The sequence below is a fragment of the Podarcis gaigeae genome (genome assembly GCF_964106915.1).
Source record: "Podarcis gaigeae genome assembly, chromosome: 16".
NCBI classification, from domain to species: Eukaryota; Metazoa; Chordata; class Lepidosauria; order Squamata; family Lacertidae; genus Podarcis; species Podarcis gaigeae.
The window spans coordinates 755,455-773,517 of record NC_139693.1 but is presented as its reverse complement, the minus strand read 5'-3'; the positions used below and the strand labels follow the sequence as shown (position 1 = coordinate 773,517).

At 52.3% G+C, this 18,063-nt stretch overlaps 1 protein-coding gene across 1 annotated transcript; it reads left to right on the top strand.

The window, feature by feature from the left end:
- Positions 1–3,808: 3,808 nt before the first annotated feature.
- On the top strand, positions 3,809–16,630 carry PEX19 (peroxisomal biogenesis factor 19). Its single transcript, XM_083716065.1, has 8 exons — positions 3,809–3,922; positions 6,563–6,672; positions 8,039–8,204; positions 11,937–12,022; positions 13,382–13,543; positions 14,610–14,786; positions 14,881–14,925; positions 15,536–16,630. The coding sequence occupies exons 1-8, from the start codon at positions 3,850–3,852 to the stop codon at positions 15,620–15,622; spliced, it is 906 nt and encodes a 301-aa protein (XP_083572191.1). The 5' UTR covers positions 3,809–3,849; the 3' UTR covers positions 15,623–16,630.
- The last annotated feature ends 1,433 nt before the right edge of the window (positions 16,631–18,063 follow it).

Here is an 18,063-nt window from a genome sequence, read left to right as displayed (position 1 = left end):
GAATATCCCTGACAATGAGGGCGGGGGGGGCAGACCTGGATTGAATGGGGGGAGGGTTGGGGGTGCAATGGGACTGCAGTGAGAGGGTGGGGGCCGGAAATATATGTTGGGCAACTGAGGCTCAGACTGCAGGATATGGGAGGTGGGAGGGGGTCCCTAACTGGGGGGGGGCTCAATGTGGGTGTAATGGACTGTTATGAAGAGTCCTAACTTGCAGCCTTTCTCAACCAGTGGGTCCCCAGATGTTGTTGAACTGCAACTCCCATCACCCCTAACTTTCCGAGCACAATTCAAAGTGTTGGTGCTGACCTTGAAAGCCCAAAGGTAAAGGGACCCCTGACCATTCGGTCCAGTCATGGCCGACTCTGGGGCTGCGGTCCTCGTTTCACTTTACTGGCCGAGGGAGCCGGTGTACGGCTTCCGGGTCATGTGGCCAGCAGGACTGAGCCGCTTCTGGCGAACTAGAGCAGCGCACGGAAACGCCGTTTACCTTACCTATTTATCTACTTGCACTTTTGACGTGCTTTCGAACTGCTAGGTGGGCAGGAGCAGGGACCGAGCAACAGGAGCTCACCCCGTTGCAGGGATTCGAACCGCTGACCGCCCTAAACAGCCTCAAAGGCCCAGTAGACCTGAAGGAGCATCTCCACCTCCATCATTCTGCCCGGACATTGAGGTCCAGCGCCGAGGGCCTTCTGGCGGTTCCCTCCCTGCGAGAAGCCAAGTTACAGGGAACCAGGCAGAGGGCCTTCTCGGTGGTGGCACCCGCCTGTGGAACGCCCTCCCAGCAGATGTCAAAGAGAAAAATAACTACCAGACTTTTAGAAGACATCTGAAGGCAGCCCTCTTTAGGGAAGCTTTTAATGTGTGACATTTTAGTGTATTTTTGATCTTTGTTGGAAGCCGCCCAGAGTGGCTGGGGATACACGGCCAGATGGGCGGGGTACAAATAATAATTTATTATTATTATTATAATATTATTATAGCTAGCAAGGCCAGAGCTCAGGGATGATGGGAGCTGTAGTCCAACAACATCTGGGGACCCGCAGGTTGAGAACCAATGTAAGGGATGAAGTGAGAGGGTCTCCCTGGAGAGGAAGGATTTGAGGAGGGGGCTGGGAGCTCCGTGCCCACTTTGGGGGGGAGCAGGTGACAGCCCCCTCTTCGCCTCAGCTGCTCAGGAGACCCAGGGCAGGAGACCCCTCAAAACTGGGCTCAGGCTTTGGCCTGAGTAGTGAGCCGCAGTTGCCTTGGCAACCAAGCCCTGGCAGCACCCTGGCCTGTTCTCCCAAGGCCCCCCCCCCCCGCCACCCCCCCTGCAGGGTGGGCCGCCCATTGCCAAAGCAGTCTTCCAGGGGGCTCTCTCGGCGAGGCGGGTCGTGGGGCGCCGAAAAGGAACAGCAACAAAATGGGTTTTCCGTTGTGATTCCTTCCATTGTCCCACCAGGAGTTTGAACACTTTGGAAGCGACTTTCAGTGGTGGAAAGGCGTCCAAAGTGGTGTCCAAAGGCGGGGGGAGCCCTGAGCTGATGAAGATGGAAGATGGTGATGAAGACACCTTGGGCAAAGGGGGAGGAGGAGGAAGGCGTCCCGGCTGGGAATATCTAAGCCGTGGCGTCCAAGCTTTTTTCAGAGGGCCAGATGTGATGAAGTGAAGGGCCAGAGTCGTTGACCTTTTTTTTAAGATTGAAGTTCTTGAGGGTTTTTTACCCCAAGAAATAAACTGCCACCAGGGGCCAGATTCAGCTGACTGGCGGGCCGGATTAGGCCCCCAAAATGGACTTTGGACATGCCTGATCTAATGCAGCCACAACAACCTCCCTGAGCTCCTTAGAGGAAGATGAGAAGAATAATTTCAGAGGAGGTCCTGCTCCTCTGGCCAGTTCCGCAGTACGGTTGTTCCATGAGTGTTGGAAGGGAGAAGCATCATGCATAGTGGCAAACATGATTCAAACAAGATGGGATCTGCCTGAGATAAGATAAAACCCCCAAGTGTGTTTTATAAGCTGCTCTCCGACCCTAATAAATAAGTTATCTATTTATCTAAACTTCATTCGCAATAGCCAATGGCCATAGCAACAGTAAAACATTACAGTATAGCAGAAAAGGAAATTTGATATAAGAGCACAATTTAAAGTCCTGAATCAGCAGTCAGTGGCCCTTCTTCTGATTGCCCCAGCTAGGAACCTAGCAGCCTTTGCTGTTATCTGCTCTTTTGACCTGAGCTCCTTGGAAGAAATGCAAAGGAAGGGAGGGGAGCAGCCCTGGGTTCAAAGGCATCCTGGGGTTTTTTGACCCTCCTCTCCCAGCTGAGGCTTTCCTGAAAATGAGTGTGCTTCGCATCCCGACTCCCCCTTTCGCCCGCCTTGCAGAAGCGACTTGCACCCTGGGGAGACATGGATCCCTCCCTCCGGGTGCCTCCAGGTGATTCATTTCTCGGCCCAAGCAGATCCTTCAGCTGCGACCCCTGTGGTTGCAGCGGGTTGGACTAGATGACCTTTGGGGGTCCCTTCCAAACTACGATTCCTTCCCATTATAATCATCTTTGGCTTGTTAACGGAGAAATCTGAGGGCTCCCTTGGACGAAAAACCAGGACACCAGCCAGGAATACCAGAGCAAAACAGCAGCCAGTCGGCTTGGTCTTGATTGAAGACTCTCGCGGCAGGAATCCCACCTGCCACCAGGTGGAACAAGATGGAAGCCTCAAACAAAAGAGCCCCCAACACTTTTATTAGCTGCTAATCCCCATGTTTAGGGACGCAGGTGGCGCTGTGGTCTAAACCGCAGAGCTTAGGACTTGCCGATCAGAAGGTCGGCGGTTTGAATCTCCGTGACGGGGTGAGCTCTTGTTGCTCGGTCCCTGCTCCTGCCAACCTAGCAGTTCGAAAGCACACCAGTGGAAGTAGATAAATAGGTACCGCTCCGGCGGGAAGGTAAGCGGCATTTCCATGCGCTGCTCTGGTTCGCCAGAAGCGGCTTAGTCCTGCTGGCCACATGACCCGGAAGCTGAACGCCGGCTCCCTCGGCCAGTAAAGCGAGATGAGCGCCGCAACCCCAGAGTCGTCCATGACTGGACCTAATGGTCAGGGGCCCCTTTACCTTTAATCCCCATGTCATGCCCCCCAAACTACATCACTCATACATCACGGTTACATCATGAAAGGGGAGGTCTGGTGGCCGTAATCTGAGCATCCTGGACCCTGCCCCATGGTTCCCCTTGCCCTCCACCAAACACCCATCAAGTGGAACAAAAGAGATCTTTACATTTCCCTGTTTCCCAGCCAAGTTCATCCCACCCTTTTGTCTTCATCTGGGTTTGTTATTTCTGGAATGGCTACCTGTCTGGCACTCAGGTATCAGGAGGCCAGGAAGTATCACTCAGGCAGAGGGGCTGCTGAGAAGCTGAGCTCACAGGTCTATAGGAATTTCTGAAGTTTCCCCAGTGAGCCAGTGCAGAGATACATTTATCAGTGAATTCTTACATTTGGTATGGTGCAGCAGAGGCCCTTTGAATACATAGGAAGAAACTGTGATGAAGTGTTTTGTGGGGACAAATCACAAAAGTGATTGTGCTGGTTTTGGTAGTGGGCTGCATGTGCATGAGATCTGCTGGAGGGGCAGATACCGCCCCCCCCCAAAACAACCTATGCAAAAATTCCCGCAACAGGCTCGCGACGAGAAGCTGAGCCCTGCTCAGAGTAGACCCATTGGGCTCCGCGCAGAAGCGGAAGGGCCCCGATCCCGGAGGGCGGAGCTGCGGCGGAGGAGCGGAAGGGAAGGCGAGGCTCCGGCTGGCTCCGCCCGTAGCGGCTTCGCTGCCCGGCTTCCCCGCCTCCCTCCCGGCAGACATGGCGGCGCCCGCCCCGCAAGAGCAGCAGCAGCAGCAGCAGCAGGACGCGGAGCTGGAGGAGCTACTCGAGAGTAAGGAAGGGGGAGACCCCGGGGTGGTGGGGGGTTGGAGGGGGACCCACCTCCAAGCCACACGCAAACCCAAGCCCCGCCCCGAAACTGCCCTCTTCCCTCCCTCCCTCCCCCCCACCCCCGTTCACACGATCAGGGTCGCGACACGCGTGTCAGGCCGTGGGGTGAGAAGGGTCTGGGTCTGCCCCACCCCGCAGGGGGGCAGGGAGAAAGAGAAAGGTCCTCCCCGCAAAGGACCTTGACCTTGGGGCTGCCTCCTGCCAGGCCTCCCCGGCTGCTTTGGGGGGCAGCTGCGTGTAGATTGGGGGAGAGGCTCCCCCCTCCATTCCCCACTTTCCCCCCAAAGTGTCTGACACGGGGATTGACCCCCCCCCCATGCCTCCCCTGTTCACACATCCCAAAGAGAATCCCCGCTGCGGGGGCCTTTAAAGAGACTCTCCCCATATTTCTCCTTCAAAGGGGCTCCCCATATACTGCTTTATATATCCCTGCTTAGAAGTCTGTATATGTGTGTGTGCACGTGGGAAGGTCTCTTATAACGTGTCCCAGCAGGAAGAGTCAAAACCCTGCCCCACCTCCCCAAATTAAAATAAATGCCCTCTTGGCGGAGTGGATAGAGACCCCCATTGCTGGGCACAGTGCCCCCCTCCCCGTCCCCACATGACGCACTCCCGCTGGGGATTTTAAAGCAGAGGTTGCATGGCCCTCTGCCATGTAAGATTTAGCTGAGATTCCTGCTTTGCAGCGGGTTGGGCTGGATGACCTCTGGGGGTCCCTTGCGACTCCACAGGTCTAGGGCTTCTGCATGGGCTGCCTCAGGGGGGTGAGGCTGCCCTCGGGCTCCTCTGTGGCAGCAGGTGACCCTCCTCCCTGGGGGCTCACCTGGCGCTCACGAGTGCATTTTCTGACGTTTGTGCCTTGCCCTTTCTTGCTGCCCTGACAAATTCAGGATTTTACAATATAAGTCCTTAGCAGCTTAGGACCAGGGATCATCTTACGCCATATACGCCCACCCTGCTAAATCTGCAGAGCTGGCACTGGTGCAGGTGCCGTACGGCACCCATTCTGCATCCCTAAGAAACCAGCATCTTAGTGTGTTGGCATCCACCCTGTGGAACTCCCTGCCTCTTGACAGGGGCCTTTGCTCTGCTCTTTACAGCGCCTGCTAAAAACATTTTTGTTTAAACAAGACTATCCAGATAGGCGGAATGTTTAAATGTCTCTTAATTTTTAGCTTATTGTTGATTTTAATTATTTTTTGAATGTTTCCAACAGCTGTTTTTAACTGTTTTTCCCGATAACTTTATTGTTTTGCTCTTCAGGAGGATCAATTTTTTTTAACACCATCAGTGGTATATCAATTTTATGAATCAATACATAAATAGCAAAAAAATAATATTACGATGCGCGTTTTGCAGTGGGGCACATTTTGACCCACCTTTTCCCCAAGGTGGTGTGCGTTGCCCCCCCCCCCACTTTAATCCCCACGACAACCTTGTGAGATTGAAAGGCAGCGGCCACACTCCTCCCTGGCGGAGTGGCAAGATCTGAACCCGGGCCTTTCCCAGGACCTCATCCAGCGCCCCTATTCAGCACGGATTGTTGTTGTTGCTCAACACAACGCTGTGATCCTCTTGGGTGAGGCAAGAGTCTGGAGGTGGTTCTCTCTTTCAGTTGCATCACTGTTTTGAACTTTTATCTCCTTTCGTAAGGACTTTAGTGTGTCAGGATTGTTGCAGATTTTCTGTCATTTCGCAGCCCTGCCAAATTGAACGTTTGGGCTTTCCATTCTTTTCAAAAACCCGCTTTTGCTTAGGCAAACTGGAGCCAGGATCTGCCTTGAGCTCAATAGGGGCAGGATCCTGGCCTCCGTGTCTCCTCTTCCCACAACGCCTCCTCGCACTCGCTCCTTCCTTCCAAGGTGGAGTCTGGAAAAGAGATTCTGCTCAGGATCTGGGCGGTTTAAGGAGCAGGTTGGAAGCGGATTTGGCCATTAAATTTGCCTACTTTAAGTGAAGAGAGAAATGCAGCAGTGACAAATCTGCGTTCTTTTATGTATCTATATTTCCACCTACGTCCTGCAATGTAGTAAAGAAAGATGTTGTAAATAAGGCACCTTGGAGCTTGAAATTATAGCATTATTTATCAAAACGTGGCAACATTCGGCGGACTGATCGGTTATAACTTGCATTTTGTGTGTTTATTTGGAAAATAATCACTGTGACTTTATGTTACATTAGTCAGCATCATTATGCAACAGATGAAATGTTTGCAAACAGTCGTTCAAAATTTTATTCTTCCACCGCTCCCTTATTTTTATTCAACGCCCCCCCCAATTGCTTCTCCCGCCCCCTGGATCATTACAGCGCCCCCCAGGGAGTGATATCGCCCCCTTTGGGAAACACCGGGGTGGGGGTGGGGGTCTTCCTGCACCATTGTGTGCTGGGAAGCCCCCAGAAGGTGCCTCTTCCTTGGGTAAATCCCACCCTGGGCCCCCCAGCAAAGAAACCCCTCTCTTGCCGTCTGGATTTCGGGGAGATGGTACCTGCTCACGTCTGCTCCCTCGGGAGGGGGTGGCTGCTACAATAATGGTCCCCCCCCGCCTTGCATCATCACTCTTCTTTCTCTCCCCTCCTCTAGGTGCCCTCGATGACTTTGACAAGGCCAAGCCAGTCCCATCGCCGCCCCCTTCTACTGCCTCCGTCGGGGACGGCAGCGTCTCTGAGAAATCGCCTGGAGATGCTGCCAAGGTAGGGCAGGGGACCTGAGTGCCCCCCTGGGAACGTGGGGATGTGTGGGGCAGCTGGGGGAGAGAGGGCAGCCCCTTGCTCCCAAGGAGATGGGCCTTGGGGGTCTTGGCTCGGCAGGGGTCGAGGGTCGCACAGGGACAGGACCTCTGACCGCCCGTGGCTTCTTCTCCCCGTTGCTGAAACAGCCTACAGCTTCTTGATCGGGGGTCAGCAGACTTTTTCGGCAGGGGGCCGGTCCACTGTCCCTCAGAGCTTGTGGGGGGCCGGACTATATAAGGGGAAAAAATGAACAAATTCCTATGCCCCACAAATAACCCAGAGATGCATTTTAAGTAAAAGGACACATTCTACTCATGTAAAAACACACTGATTCCCGGACCGTCTGCAGGCCGATTTAGAAGGCGATTGGGCCGGATCCGGCCCCTGGGCCTTAGTTTGCCTACCCATGTTCTTGACCCTGAGAACAATTTGCAGTTCCCGCTCTGTGAAATGTGTCCATTGGGCCACACAAGAACGTGTGCAGATGTCAGAGAGGGCCGAGTGTGGTGCTGATTTGAGCTTCTAAATAGCTCCTTGCCTTGCTCTCCTCTGGCGAGTGAGTTTTGTTTCCAGGCGAGTGGACAGGAAAGTTCTTATTTTATATTTATATATCTATTTATTAATTTTTTAACATATAAGTTCGAACAATCATTTAACATAACTTCTTATCTTATACAGTAATTTAGACTTCCGTCAACAACCTCTAAAGATTTTCCGTTCTTTATCACTTGTTCTGCATTTCTTAATTTCTCTATTACTTTTAATCGTCCTTATCTAAGAATTCTTATCAAAGTCTTCCTTGCAACATTTCACAAAGCCCTCCTTACAGAACTTTTTGCAGTCCTCCTAGCGTAATCTGTTTATCACAATTGCTTTTCAAATAGTTCAAATATTTACTCCAGTCCTCTAAGAATCTCTGGTCCCGCAGGTTTCGAATCCTTCCTGTTCATTTATCTAATTCTGCATAATCCATTAATTTCATTTGCCATTCTTCTTTCGTCTGTAATTCTTCTTGCTTCCATTCTTGTGCCAATAAATATTCTTGCTGCTGTTGTTGCATATAAAAACAGTTTATAATCCTGTCTGTTAATATTCTCCCCTACAAAGTAAAAATGCTTCTGGTTTCTTAGTAAAGGACAGGAAAGTTCTTAAGAACAGATTTATTTATTTTCCTTTTGCTCCTGGACTTAGCCAGCTGGCTAGGCAAATGTTTGGTGGGCTATTCATGTTGGTCGGTCAGGGCAAGACTCAGGGCTTCCGTCTGCTTTAATCCAGGGGGGGCTGAGCCCCACTGCTCGTCTCACCCATTTCGCTTTTCTCTTCCCAGGATTCCCTCTTTGCCTCGCAGGAGAAGTTCTTCCAGGACCTCTTCGATAGCGAACTGGCCTCCCAGGCCACGGCGGAGTTTGAGAAGGCCATGAAGGAGTTGGCCGAGGAGGAACCCCACTTGGTCGAGCAGTTCCAGAAGCTCTCCGAAGCAGCAGGCAGAGTCGGTGAGCGAGTTACTTTTGGGGAGTTTCTTGAGCTCCTCTTTCTTCGCCCCTCTTCTTAGCGGAAAGCCTTGCTCTCTCCAGCTGGACATTGCTAGAAAGAGAAGAGTCTAGTGCCCAGATCAAGGGAAGGGATAAAAAGGTAAAGGGACCCCTGACCATTAGGTCCAGTTGTGACCGGCTCTGGGGTTGCGGCGCTCATCTCGCTTTACTGGCCGAGGGAGCCGGCGTACAGCTTCTGGGTCATGTGGCCAGCAGGACTAAGCCACTTCTGGCGAACCAGAGCAGCGCATGGAAACACCGTTTACCTTCCCGCCGGAGCGGTACCTATTTATCTACTTGCACTTTGACGTGCTTTCGAACTGCTAGGTTGGCAGGAGCTGGGACTGAGCAACGGGAGCTCACCCCGCCGCAGGGATTCGAACCACCAACCTTCTGATCGGCAAGTCCTAGGCTCTGTGGTTTAACCCACAGCGCCACCCACATCCCAAGGGAAGTGATAGTCCCGCTCTATTCTGCCTTGGTCAGAACCCTCCTGGAGTCCAGTGTTCAGTTCTGGGCATCTCCGTTGGAGGAGGATTTTGAAAAGATAGAGCATGTGCAGAGGAGGGTGACTGAGATGGTCAAGGGTCTGGAAGCCAAGGAATGGTTGAGGAAGCTGCGGATGTTAGAATTCCTACTCCGTGATTGCAGTTATGGGATTGTTCTCTATCGCATGACGGTATATGTTTTGACTCCACCGAGAGGGAAGTGATGGAGACAGGATGTTTGTGTTCCTGTGTTCTGTGAAGTGGGACTATTGTCCTTTGTTCTTTTTCTCTTTGCTGTCTGATGCTGGAGAGAGAGGGAGCCATGTTGCAGTGCTCCGTGTGTGTTTATTTGTAAATAAAGTAGATTAGCCAAAATGCTGAGTTGCTGAGGTCTGTCACGCACATGATGCGCAAACTCTGCGGATCCCTAAGTGTGCCGGTGTCTGTTGGCATCGGTCGCTCTGATGTTCAGGCTGAAGAAAGCTTTTGAAGCTCCCAAACGATCGACCAGGAGGGAGAGAACATGCCAGCTGGGCATGTGTCTCTGCCAGGGTCCTACTCGAGTGTAGGAGAAGCTCCTGACAGCTTAGCCTGGAGAACAGATATCTTAAGGGCTGTCACATGGAGGAGGGAACATGCTTCTTTTCTCCTGCTCTGGAGGGCTGGACTCGCACCCATGGCTTCAAGTTACAAGAAAGGGGATTCTGACTAAACTTCAGCAAGAACTCTCTGACAATAAGAGCTGTTCCACAGTGGAATGGTTTCCCTTGAAGGTTGCGGACTCTCCTTCCTTGGAGGTTTTTAAGCAGAGGTTGGACGGCCATCTGTCAGGGATGTTTGAGCTGGAATTCCTGCATTGCAGGGGGCTGGACTAGATGAGCCCTGGGGCTCCCTTCCAACTCCACAATTCCCTGAGGTAAAGGTAAAGGTACCCCTGCCCGTACGGGCCAGTCTTGACAGACTCTGGGGTTGTGCGCCCATCTCACTTAAGAGGCCAGGGGCCAGCACTGTCCGGAGACACTTCCGGGTCACGTGGCCAGCGTGACATCGCTGCTCTGGCGAGCCAGAGCCGCACACGGAAACGCCGTTTACCTTCCCGCTGGTAAGCGGTCCCTATTTATCTACTTGCACCCGGAGGTGCTTTCGAACTGCTAGGTTGGCAGGCGCTGGGACCGAGCAGCGGGAGCGCACCCCGCCGCAGGGATTCGAACCGCCGACCTTTCGATCGGCAAGTCCTAGGCGCTGAGGCTTTAACCCACAGCGCCACCTGCGTCCCTACAATTCCCTGAGACAACATCCCAAAATGTGCAGTGCCGCCATCTCTGGAGGACACATTTATCACACATTTATGAAGCAAAGCTAAGGGGCCTCCGTCTGAACATTAGACCCAGCACCTTTCATGCTGCTTTACATCAATCAAGAGATCTTACCGCTATGCTGTTTCTTAAATAAAAAATATGTGTTAAAAATGACACTTTGAAAGGGGCTCTTTGAAACGAATGCTCTTCAAAACACACACACACACACACACACACACACACACGGACTCCCACTGGTTAGCTAAAAATACCTCACTGCCCCAAAGAGATCCATGCATTTTCTAACCTGCGTGAGTTCAAACTGGTGTTGCTTTGAAAATGCTGTGTGGGCTTCCAACTTCTGCTGAAAAACCTCCAATGAAGGACAGCTGAATTTGAATGAATGAATGAATTTTATTATTATGGCCACAGACCAGTTCTGGCTCACTTACAATATCAGGAAAATCACAAAACACAGCAGGAACGCATTGAATTGCAATTGGGTATAACAGAGACAATTCGGATATAGTGGCAGTTAAAAATATACATTAAATCTTGATCACCTAAAATTGTCATTTAAAACCTTAATCATTTTGGTAGTACAGCTTGCTCCCTAAGTTTTATGGCAGTCGCACAGAATTTGGCCCGGAGAACTGCTGTTGTTGTTGCTACACGTAGAATTGCAGAACTGTATGTGGGAACGCAGGTGGCGGTTTGGGTTAAACCACTGAGCCTAGGACTTGCCGATCAGAAGGTCGGTGGTTCGAATCCCCGTGACGGGGTGAGCTCCCGTTGCTCAGTCCCTGCTCCTGCCAACCTAGCAGTTCGAAAGCACGTCAAAGTGCAAGTAGATAAATAGGTACCGCTCCAGCGGGAAGGTAAACGGCGTTTCCGTGTGCTGCTCTGGTTCGCCAGAAGCGGCTTGGTCCTGCTGGCCACATGACCCGGAAGCTGTACGCCGGCTCCCTCGGCCAGTAAAGCGAGATCAGCGCCACGACCCCAGAATCGGCCACGACTGGACCTAATGGTCAGGGGTCCCTTGACCTTTACCTTTACAGTTGGAATCACAGCTAAAGGTTCCCTGGCACGATGCCCACCCAGCCTCTGAAAGAGATCTCGCCCACCACCTTCCGAGGTTTCCTGCTCCACTATCCAATGGCTCTTACCCCTAGAAAGTTCTTCCTGAACTTGAGTCAGAATGCCAGTGTTGCCCGACTTCAAGCAACTTTTCCGACGGATGGATTTGGGGCACCAGGGCAACTCAGCACAGAATCGCGACCTTTGCCATGGCAGCTCATGGATGTTTTGTGGGAACCCCTTCTTCCCTCAAGCGAGTTTCAGGCCCTTGGAGTCTCCAAATTCCCGTTGCAGGATTTCTGGGGCCCTTTCAAAATAAAGACGGGGGAGCGGTGAGGTTGCATCCCTTTTCAGGCTCCTGGGTGAGAGCAAAGAGGCCGAGAGGGCAGGTGTGTCAGAAGCGGAAGGAACTGAGGCTGGGTTATTTATTTCGTAAAAATTATACACTGCTTGGTTGTGTAAACAAACGACAACCCTCAAAGCGATTTACCAAAAAGATAAAACAGTAAAATCAAGGAAAAAATCACGACAGTGCTTTAAAACTTACATAAATTGAAATATCGGATCAGATTAAAACTGCTTCAACTTTCTCAGGAAGTACGTATATAAATGTGTGTGTGGCTTTATATTTTTGTAACATTTGTCATTCAAGTTGTTAGTCGTCACTTTAGGTTTTCGTGCACCACTGAAGACATTGGTATATTTAGGAAAACTTATTAAGTGGTGTAGAAATGGTCTAAATATAGAAATAATATTTTTTCATTTGAAAACCAAATGCGTTTTCCTCTCCCGGGGTCTCTTAAACACTTTTCTCCCTCGCTTTTTTGCAGGAAGCGACTCCAGCTCCCAGCAGGAGTTCACTTCCTGCCTGAAAGAGACGCTCAGCGGCTTGGCAAAGAACGCAGACGACCTCCAGGTAAACTCCTGAACCCCTTTCTGCCTCCCTGGCTTCTCCGAAACGCTTCCTCTGCGTTTCCAGTGGCGGATCCACTCTGCAGACCCCGTTTCGTCGATGTCTGTCCCGGTTGCTGCTCTAACTGCAAACGGGGAGAGCGCTGCTGCTTCTCTTGCACCCAGGGCCCGCTTGCGGGATTCCCTTTGGGGCATTTGCTTGGCTGCTGTGAGAACAGGAGGCTGGGACTAGACGGGACGCCGGCCTGATCCAGAAGGCCAGCCTCGCCATGCGGAGGTCTGCTGTGATAGCAAAACCTCCATGCCCAAGAGCAATCTACCACAGAATAACAGGTGGTGGGGAACTGCGGAGCTGCTGTTGTGCTCAGGGTCCCACTTGGGCTCCCAGCTGGCCACTTTTGGAAATAATAATAATAATAATAATAATAATTTATTTATACCCCGCACATCTGGCTGGCTTTCCCCAGCCACTCTGGGCGGCTTCCAACTGAATATTAAAAACAATACAGCATCAAACATAAAAAAACTTCCCTAAGCAGGGCTGCCTTCAGTTGTCTTTTAAAAGTAAAATAGTTGTTTATTTCTTTGACATCTGGTGGGAGGGCGTTCGACAGGGCAGGCGCCACTACCGATAAGGCCCTTTGCCTCGTTCCCTGTAACCTCACTTCTCGCAGGGAGGGAACCGCCAGAAGGCCCTCAGCGCTGGACCTCAGCGTCTGGGCAGAACGATTGGGGTGGAGACGCTCCTTCAGGTCTACTGGGCTGAGACCATTTAGGGCAAGCATAGGCAAACTCGTCCTCCACATGTTTTGGGACTACAACTCCCATCATCCCTGACCACTGATCCTGTTAGCTAGGGATGATGGGAGTTGTAGTTCCAAAAACATCTGGAGGGCCAAGTTTGCCTATGCCTGGTTTAGGGCTTTCAAGGTCAGCACCAACACTTTGAATTGTGCTCGGAAACGTACTGGGAGCCAATGCAGATCTCTCAGGACTGGTGTTATGTGGTCTCGGCGGCCGCTCCCAGTCCCCAGTCTGGCTCCCACATTCTGGATTAATTGCAGTTTCCAAGTCACCTTCAATGGTAGCCCCATGGAGAGCGCATTGTAGTAGTCCAAGCGGGAGATAACCAGAGCATGCACCACTCTGGCAAGGGAAACCCCCAGAGCAGGATCCTCCCTTCCTCCATGAATTTGTCTGATTCCTCTTTTAAAGCCGTCCGGGTTGGTAGCCTCCTATGGGGCAGGGGACTTAGAACGTAGCCGGCGGGGATGGAGGCCATCGCTTGCCTTCTCCTTCTGTGAAGACGTTGGCTTCCTCGCCCGGCCTCCTTAGCAGCCGCCCCCCCTTCCTTCTCCCGCAGAACTCCAGCGTCTCGGAAGAGGAGCTTGCAAAGACCATGGAAGGCCTTGGCTTGGAGGAAGGAGATGGCGAAGGGAGCCTCCTCCCCATCATGCAAAGCATCATGCAGAACCTGCTGTCGAAAGACGTGCTCTACCCCTCCCTGAAGGAGATCACCGAGAAGGTAAGGGGGAAGGGCCCACCACGGAGGGGGGGTGCGTAGCCCAGTGGCAGAACAGCTGCCTTGAATGCAGAAGGTCCCAGGATCAGCCCCTGGCATCCTAAGCAGGATGGGAGAGGAGCGCAGGTAGGCTGAAGGGTCTTAACTCAGTGTAAGGCTGCTCCCTACATTCCTGGAAAAAAACAACACTAGAACCACGAGGAGGGATGCGGGTGGTGCTGTGGGTTAAACCACAGAGCCTAGGACTTGCCGATCAGAAGGTCGGTGGTTCGAATCCCCGTGACGGGGTGAGCTCCCGTTGCTCGGTCCCTGCTCCTGCCAACCTAGCAGTTCAAAAGCACGTCAAAGTGCAAGTAGATAAATAGGTACCGCTCCGTTGGGAAGGTAAATGGCGTTTCCGTGTGCTGCTCTGGTTCGCCAGAAGCGGCTTAGTCATGCTGGCCACATGACCCGGAAGCTGTACGCCGGCTCCCTTGGCCAGTAAAGCAAGATGAGCGCTGCAACCCCAGAGTCGGCCACGACTGGACCTAATGGTCAGGGGTCCCTTTACCTTTACCTTTTGAAACATGAGGACTAAGGACCTGCTTCACTTTTAGTGGAAAGGGCCATCGCTCAGTGATAAAGAGCAAGCAGAAGGGCCCAGGTTCAGTGCTTCTCCAGGTGTGGCTGTCCGAGAGATACCCATCTGAAACCCTGGAGACCCACTTAGTGTAGACCAGGGGTCAGCAACCTTTTTCAGCCGTTGGCCAGTCCACCGTCCCTCAGACCATGTGGTGGGCCAGACTATATTTTTTTGGGGTGGGGTGGGGAATGAACGAATTCCTATGCCCCACACATAACCCAGAGATGCATTTTAAATAAAAGGACACATTCTACTCGTGTAAAAACATGCTGATTCCCAGACCGTCTGCAGGCTGGATTTAGAAGGCGATAGGGTCGGATCCGGCCCCCGGGCCTTAGTTTGCCTACCCCTGGTGTAGACAGTCCTGAAGAAGATGAGCCCAAATCGGGCTTCCTATAGTCCATGTAGGAGCAGCCTGGCCCACCCTCCCCTCTTTTCCTCCCCCAGTACCCGGAGTGGCTGCAGAGCCACCGCGACTCCCTGCCACAGGAGCAGTTCGAGAAGTACCAGGAGCAGCACAGAATCATGGGCAGGATCTGCGAGCAGTTTGAGGCCGAGCTGCCCTCCGACGGCGACACGGAGCACAAGGCCCGCTTTGAGATGGTCCTGGACCTCATGCAGCAGGTGGGTAGGGGGGAGAGGGCACGGAGGGCAGGAAATTGAGCCCCCTGCCATGGTTTCCTTGCTGATGCCGCTGCCTGTTTTTTCTGCCTTCCAGCTCCAAGACCTCGGCCATCCCCCCAAGGAACTGGCAGGAGAATCGGTGAGTTTGGGCCGGGGGCAGATGGTGACCCTTTCTTTCTTTCTTTCTTTCTTTCTTTCTTTCTTTCTTTCTTTCTTTCTTTCTTTCTTTCTTTCTTTCTCTCTCTCTCTCTCTCTCTCTGTCTCTCTCTCTCCTTCTCCCCTGTCTCACCGGCATTCCCTTCCTTCATTCCTCCAGATGTAGCTGGACCACAGCTCCCTTCTTAATTCTGCCCACACCTTTCCTTCTTGCAAGCCAATCAAAGAATTGTGGGGTTGGAAGGGATCCCCCAGGGCCATCTAGTCCAACCCCCCGGAATCGCGGCGAAAGCATCCCTGGCAGGTGGCCAACAAACCTCTGCTTGGAAATCTCCAGCGAAGGAGAACCAGCATTCAGACAGGGCCCATTCCTCTGCCAAACGGCTCTTGCTCTCAGAAAGCTCTTCCTGAGGTTTAGTCAGAATCACCTTTCTTGCAATTTGTTGGTTAACGTCCTGCCCTCCGGCACAACAGGAAATAGTCCATAGAACCGTACAGTTGTGAGGGACACTTGCGGGTCATCTATTCCAACCCCCTGCAATGCAGGGGTCCCGGCTAATCTCCCCCTTCTCCCCATCTTCTTCCTCCTGCAGCCCCCCGGCCTGAACTTCGACCTGGACGGAATGAACCTGCCAGACACAGCCAGCTCGGGAGGAGGAGACCAGTGCCAGATAATGTGACCCCACAGAGCGAGCGGACCGGGAGGAACGCGGCAGAGGGGTCCCCGGAGGGGCGTTACTGTGTCCGGGGTTGGGGGGGCTGACTCTCTCCCCCTCCCCGCCTCCTTTTATTTTGGTTTTCTTCAATCACCAGGTGCCTAAAAGGGGCTGGGCTGACTGTGTTAATACGTATGTGTGCGGGGGAACTTTATAAGAAAAAATCCAAATAGGATGATACAAGTTAGAGGCTTTCAGAAAGTCTCAAGGGATGTAAATGGACATGCTGCTGCCATCTCTGGGGTCCTGGGGTGTGTGTGTGTATGCGGGGGTGCAAGAGACACCCCCCTCTTTCCTTTTCCTTCCCTGCCCTGGACCGACTCACAGATTGAGCTCAGCCGCCGTGTGTGTGTGTGTGTCAATTGCTCCCCTGGTTGGCTCTTGAGGGAGCCAGGCAGGTGAGGGGGGGATGCTGGGGGGGTCAGAGAAGGAGACTATCCTGCCAACGGACCACCGTCTTAGTCCTGCAGTTCTCAGTAACAACAGGTCCTCCTTTTTTTGCCTGGGGTTCCCTGGAATCTGCCTTTTGGAAGCCGGCCGGCGCCGCTCCTTCGAAGTTCTGTGACAGCTTTGGGCCATGCAAGAAGTGTTGCCGCTGGAGCAGGATCCCCTCCGCACCTGGCAGGGAGGAAGAGGGAGCGTCCAGAGGCCCCACCTGAGCCCCAATGGGGATGCCTGGCCGAGGCGATTTTCAGAAAGCACCGATTTAAATGGAGGCATTGAAAACGTCCCTGCCCCAAACAGCTGCTGGGTGCCCTCTCTCCCCACTTTTCAGTACTAACCCTCCCTGCCCCTCTGGTTAACACTGCCCCTCTCTTGGTGCCCCTCCATCTCTGGGCCCCTGGGAACTTGGGCTTGGCCAGAGAGAAAGTCAGGAGAGGTCAGTCGGGGGGGGGGGGGGCGACGCCATCCTCATCCCTGCCAGGACTGGTGGGGTGGGCTCTGGGGTTTGATGTCTGCTCTCCTTCCTGAGACGGGCAGAACCTCAGAGGGAGGGGTGTTTGTGTGTGTGTGTGTGTGTGTGTGTGTGTGTGTATGTGTGTGTAAGGATAATTATTAAAAATAAAGGTGGAAGAGCTGATCCTGGACCTCTTTTTGCTTCCCTGCGTTTTCTTTTGATGAAACACTGTGTTTGTGTAGAGAGAGAAGTCAAAGCTTACTCCGGACACCCTGTTTTGTGCGAGAATAATACTCCCTCCTCCTTTTCCTCCCTGCTTTAAGAGCCGGATGATGCTAGGCTCACCCCCGAAGGCGATGTTGCAGAGCTAGAAAAGGTTCATACGATCCAGGGGTAGAGCAGACATAGGCAAACTCCTGGCCACGGTTTGGATATTGATCTTCTTGACAGCTTCTTGATCTTCTTCCACGTCTGGAAAAGAAAACATGGCTTTCGATATATACATTAAACAACCCTTAGCATTCAAAACCCGTAATTTTATTACGTACATTTTGTTGTAAAACTTTCGATTTTGTTGATATTTTGACAAGTTTTCCTACATGCAAATCCACGGTGCAGCCGCATTTGCAATACTGTGCCCAATTCTGGTTGCCTCACCTCCAAAAGGAGAGGGTAGAGCTGGAAAAGTTTCAGAAAATGGGCATCAAAATGATCACAGGAAGGAGTACCCCCCCTGTGAGGAAAGTCTGAAGTGTTTGGGAAATTATAGTGTAGATAAAAGTTTTAGTTTAGAGAAAAGGTGAGTGATAGGCAGCATGATAAAAGTTTATAAAATTATGCCTGGCATGCAGAAAGGGGAGAGAGAACGCTTTCCCTCTCCCTCTTGTAACTCTGGAATAATAACAATAATAACAATAATTTATTATTTATACCCTGCCCATCTGGCTGGGCTTCCCCAGCCACTCTGGGCGGCTTCCAACAAAAGATTAAAAATAGATTAAAACCTCCGTCATTAAAAGCTTCCCTAAACAGGGCTGCCTTCAGATGTCTTCCAAAAGTTGGTAGTTGTTCTTCTCTTTGACATCTGGTGGGAGGGCGTTCCACAGGGCAGGTGCCACCACCGAGAAGGCCCTCTGCCTGGTTCCCTGTAACCTTACTTCTCGCAATGAGGGAACCGCCAGAAGGCCCTCAGCGCTGGAACTCAGTGTCTGGGCTGAATGATGGGGGTGGAGACACTCCTTCAGGTATACAGGGCCTTTGAGGCTGTTTAGGGCTTTCAAGGTTTAGCACCAACACTTTGAATTGTGCTCGGAAATGCACTGGGAGCCAATGCAGATCTCTCAGGACCAGTGTTATGTGGTCCCAGCGGCCGCTCCCAGTCACCAGTCTAGCTGCCGCATTCTGGATTAGTTGTAGTTTTTGGGTCACCTTCAAAGGTAGCCCCATGTAGAGCGCGTTGCAGTAGTCCAAGCGGGAGATAACCAGAGCATGCACCACTCTGGCGAGG